The sequence below is a fragment of the Lactuca serriola genome, chromosome 5 (genome assembly GCF_051521515.1).
Source record: "Lactuca serriola cultivar US96UC23 chromosome 5, Lser_US96UC23_V15, whole genome shotgun sequence".
In the NCBI taxonomy this organism is placed as follows: domain Eukaryota; kingdom Viridiplantae; phylum Streptophyta; class Magnoliopsida; order Asterales; family Asteraceae; genus Lactuca; species Lactuca serriola.
The window spans coordinates 350288184-350297344 of record NC_136412.1 but is presented as its reverse complement, the minus strand read 5'-3'; the positions used below and the strand labels follow the sequence as shown (position 1 = coordinate 350297344).

Here is a 9161-nt window from a genome sequence, read left to right as displayed (position 1 = left end):
CCCGCTGATAACGAGTATTTGAGCGTACGATCGCCATCTTCCCATCGTCATCGTTGCACCATCACGGCACCATCGTCCAGATCGTTGCCACCGTCTTCTAGTTCGTCGCCACTACACAATCGCGCCACCGCACAATCACACTACCGCACTCCAAGTCGTCATCTCCTTACGCTATCGTCGGTGCTATATTTTTTAACAATGTCGTCATCTCCATAGTCCAGCTCTTGTATCGTAAGTTAAGTTTTCAATTTCTGCCGCTAACTTTCTACTCCTACTCTTAATGTATTCTATTAGAACGATTTAGTCTTATGTCATGGATTAATGCTGTGAAAAATTCGATACCGATTAATGCACTTTGAAATGCTTAGTTGTTGAATCAATCGTTATCCTGTTGTAATATTTATTAGATTATGTGTAATGTGAAGAATTGAAATAGATGAAAGTAATCAATCTGGTTTAACATAAGATTTATGTTCTACCTTAAGATCAGATAACTACCTTAAGCATATAAAGATTATAACATGGATTAATCAGAAAAATAGAACATCCTCACATGGGGAACTGAAATCTATAAGGAGCTCTGATTTCTTGAATCACGCTCCATTTTCAACTTTTATATATCTGTAAGGACTAATGAGCTATATATCACATTTTCTTCACTGGTTTTGGTGGCCTCATTGTCTCTTTCCTTGAATTTGCTGCAACTTTTATATTTGGATATAACATGTACTTATTTGTTATGGTTTTATAGCAGGATGGGTAGGCACAAGAGGTTATGCATCACCTCAATTGATATCAGTATTGATAGTGAGATTAATGATCAAATTTCAGAGCTTTCTGCAACTGAAGGAGATCAATCAGGTCATCCACAAACTACTGAAGGAGGCCAGTCTACTACTAAAGAGCACAACTCTAGTGAAAGAGATCAATCAGGTCAATCAGGTATGTTAATTGACTCTCCATAGTTTTATGTGAGTGTGATTTGACCTTATTAGCCTATTGTTCAAACTGCAATTAGACATAAATTATGATTTATATCATATAACATAAAGTATTTATGCAGTAATATGATTAAATCAAGTAGTGAGCTTCATCTTTTATCTGTGTCCAACATATAGTTTCTATCAGATAGGGATTTTCCTAATGGTGAATTGATGAATGGCAGTTATGTAATTCTAACCAAATATAAATCACTCTAAGCTTTTGTTTGGCATGTATTCATAGATCAACAACTTTTCATTTCCATCTAACAAGATTTCGTTGTTGAAGTTTTGAAATGCAAATGACTTCATTTTTGAATTCATCAAGTCCTTGACTTGAAGTCATGGAGAGACGCTTAACTGCCACTTCTTGCCCTTCTTCTAGTATGCCCTGAAAATTACCATTTGGCCGTATTAAAAACAATACAAACCCCCAAGGCAACTTTCTTTCATGTCTTTTTTTATATAAAGTTTTAGTATTACCTTATAAACTAGTCCAAATCCACCTTCTCCAAGTTTATTTTTAGGTGCAAAACTATCAGTAGCTTTATCTATTATAGAAAAGTAAACAATGGTAGCTCCATTCCTTCATTTTGGCTTTCATCACCATTAAACATTTTTATTTTTATCTATTTTTACAGCAACAAAAAGGTATTAAAAGCAGCACAAGACCAGTAGCAGTTCCTGCATAAAAGGTATTATCCCAATGTAGTCACTAATTGCCACTTGGTATGCAAATTATATAAATCTAATTATTGTTGTATTTTGAATATGCAAATAACTTTTCACAGGAATGAAGAAATTTTGGATTTTTAGACAACGGGGAGGATTCTATACCAAATGCCACATTGATCATGATGTTGTGAGATGCTTGTAAAAAAAGAGATGTATATTGAAAAATGGCACAAGCTGTGAATGCACATAATGAGTGTAAAAAGATCCATCTTTGCCCTTTATGTATAGGCCTTGTTTAGCAAACATGATAGGGGCAGCAAGAGGTCCGTAAATTGTTATGAAATTATGATGTAATTATTTATTGCTTCTTGATTGTTGTAAGTAGAAACATAGTAGAGAACGAAACACAAGTAGCAATTTATGATTTTTTTTAATACCTGATTATTGTTAAATTCTAAGAACAATTCATTGCGTGTAACTTTTCTTTATTTTATACAATAGCAATTCATTTTGTATGCATCATCTAGTTTTTGAATATAATTTTTTTGTGGTGAAAAAATGTGTCACTAAAAGCATGAAAATAGTATTTGTATTAGCAATTATATTTAGTGGCACAAAAAATGTCACTAAAGCCCAATAGTGTTTTAGTGGCATAATAAAAAGTGCCACGAAAACTCCATAAACCTGCAGCGACACAACCAAAAAGTGTCACTAAAGGCCTTTAGTGGGAGCGCTTCTAGTGACACTTTTTTTTTGTGCCGCTGATTGCCAAAGCTGTTTTTTGTAGCACTTTTTTGGTTTTCGGTGACACTTTTTTTGTGTCACTAAATGTCATTTTACTTAGTGCCATGTCAAGGTTTGATCCTACATTCCATGAAAATTTTAGATATGGTAGCTTAATTATTATGAAGCAAGTTGGTTGAGTTGTTATTCCATAGGTAGGGGGTCATGTACGAGCCATTTCATTAATATCGGGGGTTCTCCAATTTCATGTAAAGATAAGAGAAACAAAGCATGGTATCAAGGGCTTATGTAGAAGTTGAGCATTGAGCCATGTATAATAATATTTGTGAGGTATTATGGCTACGTTAGGCATTGTGTGACTTAGACGCAACATATGTAAGATCGTCATCCTTAATGTTTGATAATTAGACATTGTGTCATATTGTAGCTAACCCGATTAATAATAATGCACAAAACATGTAGAAATGGTTTGTCACTTCGTTCGTGAGCATGTGAATAACGGATAGATTAAGAATTTTGCCATATGTTATGAGCATTAACCGACCCAAACTTTTATGAAAGCCTTTGGGTCAGATCAATTTCAGTTCCTATGTAGCAAGTTGGGTTCTCGTGACCTTCGCAATCCAAGAAGGATGTTGAGATTCAAGCTTTCCGCGACAAGTTACAAATGTGCATTGATATCCATATGTATATTTATCTACTTTTGAATTTGAATTAAACTATATTTATGTTGGAGACTTTAGAATTGTTTCATTTTATCAAACTTTTCCCAAACTATAAAAAATGTTGTATGTTTTTATGAGCTTTTAGACTATTTTTTCTGACTACTTGAAAAGCTAGCTACTAAATGATAAAAAAATAGAAAAATTTGTAAATATATCCAAATTTGTTAATTACCTGTCTAAAAATAGTCAAGAATTAACAAATTACACAAAATAGCCACACAAATCGCTGATAATTAGGGACCAACTATAAATCGGAAATCCATCTGCGATGTACAAGTCATTAATGCATAGTTCGTGCATCAATGACTTGTACATCGCAAATGGACTTCCATCTGTGATTTTGATCCTAGTTCACCTGATATTTTACTTAGCCTAGTATAAATACGTTTTTTTTTTTTTTTTGGAAAAACCTCATTTCTCACTTTTCCAAGTTTAAAAAACGCTCTCAAACTCTCAAGTTCGAAGAACAATGGATGATTTCGTTTATTCTTCCATTTGATCGATTTCATAGTCAACAAAGTACGAATTCATAGTTAACCTAGCCAAGATTAATGAAATAGCTGGTACATGACCATCTGCGATTTTAATGATTATTTTGCAAAAAATGAGTTTTTTTTGACTATTTTTGTGAAAAGTAATTAGCAAATAGGCTAAATTAGTAAATTTTTCTAAAAAATATTGTTTGTTAATTAGCAAGAATATGTAAAATGGCATAAGAGAATTTAAAATTAACTTATAAGCTCGTTTAAACGCAAATGTGAACAACATTTTGAAAATTAGCTTATAAGCTAAATTGTTGGTTTCTAAAACATGGAAATATAGAAAGGATCAAAGAATAAACTAGGTTATAAGATTTTGTATAACATTAAAAAAAAAAAGAATTAAATTAGATGATCGTTTCGTGCTAAAAATATTAAATAATCTTAATAATCTTAATGAACATTTCCTAATTAAAGTTATCATTAATAAACTTCAAAATTAGTCGTTAATCTCTCTTTTTTTTTGTTTTTTTTTTGGAAAAGGAAATCAATTTGGTTGGTTTGGTGGACTTTTGTATAATTCGCACACACGCTTAAAATACTGCCATGTTTTTGAATTATGTTGTCCAGAAAAAATAAAAACTTTATTAAACAATGAAGTGATAAGTTTTGCCTCTTGTCAATTGTCATAGATTATTTATGGTTTCACGATTTAGAGGATATTAACAAAAAACGCACAAAGTGAATATTTATTAAAGGGATAATAACTTGAAAGGGTAATGAATTTTTGACTTTTGTCACATTTAGTCACTAAACTTTTTTTCGTTATCTATTTGCCATTGAACTATTGAAATTGTTCACATTTTACCCTTATGACCGGCTGTTGCCGGTCATAAGGGTAAAATGTGAACAGTTTCAATAGTTCAATGGCAAATAGATAACGAAAAAAAGTTTAGTGACTAAATATGAACAAAATCGAGAGTTCGTTTCCCTGTAAAAAGTTCAATGACTAAATGTGAACAAACTTCCTCTTGTATTATGTTTTAGCAAATTATTTATTGTTGTTAAATTGTAACAACATTTGTTGATGAAGAAATCTATGAAATAAAAAAAAAACCCTGAAAATATATTTAAAAAAAAAACAAAAAACCAAAACCGAAATAAAAAACCAATGGTTTGAGATTTTCCAAAATAAAAAATCAAAATTTCCAATCTGATTTTGGTTTTACAAAAAAATGAACCATTCTCACTGATGTGAATTATGACCATTGGTTTGGCATGCGAAATTTGTGACATCCTATGAATATGTAGTTACAACATCGTCTGAACTCGTAATTCATAGTAAGGGGTTAGAGTATCATCGCATGAATACGTAGTTACAACATCGCTTGAACTCGTAATTCATCACCTACAGGTTATGGGCCTGCTGGTGTTTCCACTGGGTTATCTAGAATAGTCCGTGGTCACCATCTATACTCTGGTAGATGACTACATCGCCACATTGTTGGTTAAGGTTATGGTATCTCCTTTCATCCTACATCACATATTCATCATCATCTATTTACCTAATTATCATCACCTTTCTATCATCACCTATCTCTCATCATTTTATTTTATCACACACCAACTATTTCATCTACCCATGTTTCATCCGCAACATATTTGTAGATATAAAATAAATATACCGTTTAAATCTTTTAAAACATGTATAAAATCGTTCATCCAGCATAGACAACAAGTATTCAAATAATATGCACACATAGCATGTAATTTATATAAAATACTTCATATCTATGTGTAAGATGAAAGTAACTATATATACCATAAAAATACCATAAATGCTTCCTAACTTCGAACCCCAAGGTTTACTCTACTAAAGCTTCATATTCTCGGCTCTCTGAACCTAGAAGGGTCCAGATCTATCACACCAAAACGCTCAAGATAGCTCTTCCTCTCACTCTACACACTCAAGCTCGCTAGGGTTCTCACTTATGGGAAAGGTAGTCGCAATTGAAGGCCATAAGTGCCTTTAAATATGGCTCGGGCCCAAAGATTTCGGGTTTCTGCCAATAGCGTGGACTCATCGAGTCGCCTCACCGACTCTTCGAGTCCATTCATTAATCCGAGTCATCAGTCGCGACCTTACTCGACGAGTTGAGGCGTCAACTCGTCGAGTCTCTCTTCTTAACTCAAAAGAAAAATACTTAAATTATGATACCTGGAAATCCGGATGTTACATTTTGTTTTTTTATTTCATAGATTTCTTCATCAATAAATGTTGCTACAATTAAACAAAAATAAATAATTTTGCTAAAACATAATACAATAGGAAGTTTGTTCACATTTAGTCATTGAACTTTTTAGAGGGAAACGAACTTTCGATTTTGTTCACATTTAGTCACTAAACTTTTTTTCGTTATATATTTGCCACTAAACTATTGAAACTATTCACATTTTACCCTTATGACCGGTAACAGCCGGTCATAAGGGTAAAATGTGAACAGTTTCAATAGTTCAATGGCAAATAGATAACAAAAAAAGTTTAGTGACTAAATGTGATAAAAGTCGAAAGTTCGTTACCCTTTCAAGTCATTATCCCTTTATTAAACAAAGGGGGCAAAGTTGAACTTTTTGAAATTCCAGGGTGGAGTTGAATCGAATATAAACAACGACCGGAAATCACAACCGCAACTCCGTAAGCACAAAAGGCAGAGTTCACCGGCGGCGAAATCTAATCCGGTAGCTGGCTGCCGGTGGCAGAAAAATCCTCTCTTCTTGAATGCCATGAATTTCTTGGTATGTCCGCGCTTTATTCAAAATTTCTCTCTGCTGCAATATTCTTTTTGTAAATTTGGCGGTTCACATTTTGATGGCAGGAAAAGTTAAAATTTCTGAAGAAAGAAGCGGCAAATCCGTCGTCGGAAGTAGTCCCCGTCTCTGTCTCCTGGACTGAGACCTCAGACACCGTCTCTCGCCACTTTGAATTTCATCCGGACGGCCAACTCTCGGTTAGTATTATCCCCTTCCTTTACGTGTTCGACTAAATGTTACTCATAAATCCAAAAATTTAGGGTTTTCTTCATTTTGGAATCTCCAATTCTTATTAAATTCTCATCGCGTGCTGTAATTTATACAATTAAGTTCAAAAATAAAACAAGAATATTATCTATCACCAAAGAAATATCATACGGTTTTGAAGGTTTGTTCTTGAATTCGATAACTGAAACAGTTGGGTGTTTCTTCTTTAGGTGAAGGTGCTGAATGATTCAAGACCAGTTATCCACAAAATCTCGGAATCTCTTGTCAATACTTTTCTCCCTTCGGGTTATCCATATAGGCGAGTTCACAAGACACAATTTCATAATTCATATCATATCAGAGTTCTCTCTCTCGTAAACTGTTAAGCAAAGTGTCATTTCTCATGAAACTAAAACCTAATGCAGTGTCAATGAAGGGTATCTTAGATACACACAATTTCGAGCATTACAACACTTCTCAAGTGCAGCATTATCCGTCTTATCAACTCAGGTCTTCTTGTGTTACTTAAAAATTAGAATCATCACACGTTCAAATTAGGGTTTACTGATTGACCCTATTCCTTTGCAGTCACTGTTATTTGCTGCAGGATTAAGACCTACACCAGCACAAGCAACCGCAGCCAGTTGGGTAAGAAACAGCTTTTAACAAATTCCAATATGCAGCAATTTTACGTATATGAACCATAACTGCTTCTGAAAACATTTAATTGATCCAATTGGTGTCAAACAGATACTTAAGGATGGTATGCAGCATATGGGAAAGCTAATATGCAGCAATTTAGGTGCAAGAATGGATTCAGAGCCCAAACGGTGGCGAGTTGTTGGTTTGAACCCTTCCAATAAATAAACATTTGTTCTATTCTGTTTTAAATTATCACCAAAATTTAGCATAATATGGAGTGAGGACCTTTTGATTTGTAGCTGATATTTTATACGACTTTGGCACTGGTTTGGAAGTTCTTTCTCCATTATGTCCACAACTGTTTCTTGAAATGGCTGGACTTGGAAATTTTGCAAAGGTAAATACTAAATACTAAACTGGTGATTAAATCATTTTTCTTGTAAGACTTTACATTATAAAACCTTTTTTTTGTAATTTAACAGGGAATGGCCATGGTTGCTGCTAGGGCTACAAGATTGCCGATTTATTCTTCATTTGCAAAAGAGGGGAATCTTAGTGACTTATATGCAAAAGGAGAGGCGATTTCTACTGTGTTTAATGTTCTTGGATTGGGTGCAGGGATTCAGTTAGTTTCTACTGTTTGTTCATCAATGCAAGGAAAGGTACAACCTTTTATAACTTGCAAACACATTGAAAATGTTATTCTCTTTTGGGTATTTAAATCTTTAATCTTTTTTTGTAGATGGTTGTTGGGTCTTTCCTTTCCTTGATACACGTTTACAGTACCTATGAAGAAATGCGAGCTGCTCCTATCAACACATTGAATCCACAGAGAACTGCGATGATCATTGAAGATTTCATAAAGGTTGATTATTAGTCAAATGTTCAAACTACACACCAAAAATCTTATATTTATGATTATGTTTATGATTCAGACAGGAAAGGTATCAAGTCCTGCAGACTTGAGGTACAAGGAAGATCTTGTGTTTCCAGGGAGAGTGATAAAAGAAGCTGGAAATGTGAAAGTGGGGAGAGATTTGCATAAGGCTATGAAGCCTTCAAGACTTAAACAAGTGAAAGAGATTTTTCCAGATGAGAAATTTGTTTTGAGTTTTGAAAACAGGTGGACAGATATGGTGTTGGAGCAAAATGCGAGTGGTGAAGATGCATTAAGAGGGTGGTTGGTGGCGGCATATGCAAATCAGGAGGTTGAAAAGGTGGAAGATGCGTATGAAAAGATGAATGTGATGATGCCTGAATTGGTGTCTCAACTAAAGGCAAAAGGCTGGCATACAGATCGTTTCTTAGATGGAACAGGTAGTCGGTATGGTTTCTAGTCTTTGTTGTAATTAGGTTTACACTTTATATATGCACATATATATAAATTTGTTTTGTATTTCATCAGTTAAATATTAATGATGTAATCAATTTATTGGGTGAATTGTAAAATCAACTGAAGTTGGCGCGCTACTGTTCATCATCACAAAAATGGTTTGGTTTGAGAACACATTCCAACTTTGTATAAAATAGATCTAGTCTATATCGTCCGACACGTGAAATTCACACAGTGAATGCATAAAATATCTCTACCACAAGTAGGTTTAAAAGTACAGAAAAGTGTATGGAGGCGGAATAAAAATTATAAATATTATGGGGTGATAAATAGTTTTTAGCTTATTAGTTTATTGCGGCGGGAATAAACACTTTTTAAAATGTGTTTGGATTAGCTTATTGCGGTGAGAATAAACAATAAGCAATAAACATCTTAAGTGTTTGGCAAACAAATGTGTTTGGATTAGCTTTGGATCTGTCACCTTCTTTGACACCGTTGCTCTTCTACGAATGCAACTCGTGTCTACTGCAATAAAACCAATTTTGTATACATGTCATCGAATCCG

The 9161-nt window shown here is 33.9% G+C and overlaps 1 protein-coding gene and 1 long non-coding RNA gene across 3 annotated transcripts; both read left to right on the top strand.

Moving 5' to 3' along the window:
• LOC145052119 (uncharacterized) lies at positions 1–2150 on the top strand. Of its 2 annotated transcripts, XR_013683982.1 has the most exons (4): positions 1–231; positions 755–942; positions 1622–1675; positions 1772–2150. It is a non-coding gene; the product is annotated as an uncharacterized LOC145052119 (long non-coding RNA). The 2 variants fall into 2 exon arrangements; XR_013683981.1 differs by having other exon boundaries at positions 1–942.
• Positions 2151–6218: 4068 nt separating this feature from the next.
• Positions 6219–8733, top strand: LOC145055558 (protein root UVB sensitive 2, chloroplastic-like). Its single transcript, XM_079003922.1, has 10 exons — positions 6219–6399; positions 6480–6611; positions 6852–6940; positions 7047–7131; positions 7210–7269; positions 7372–7465; positions 7563–7660; positions 7746–7925; positions 8006–8128; positions 8199–8733. Exons 1-10 carry the CDS (start codon positions 6388–6390, stop codon positions 8598–8600), a joined length of 1275 nt encoding a protein of 424 aa, XP_078860048.1. The 5' UTR covers positions 6219–6387; the 3' UTR covers positions 8601–8733.
• The last annotated feature ends 428 nt before the right edge of the window (positions 8734–9161 follow it).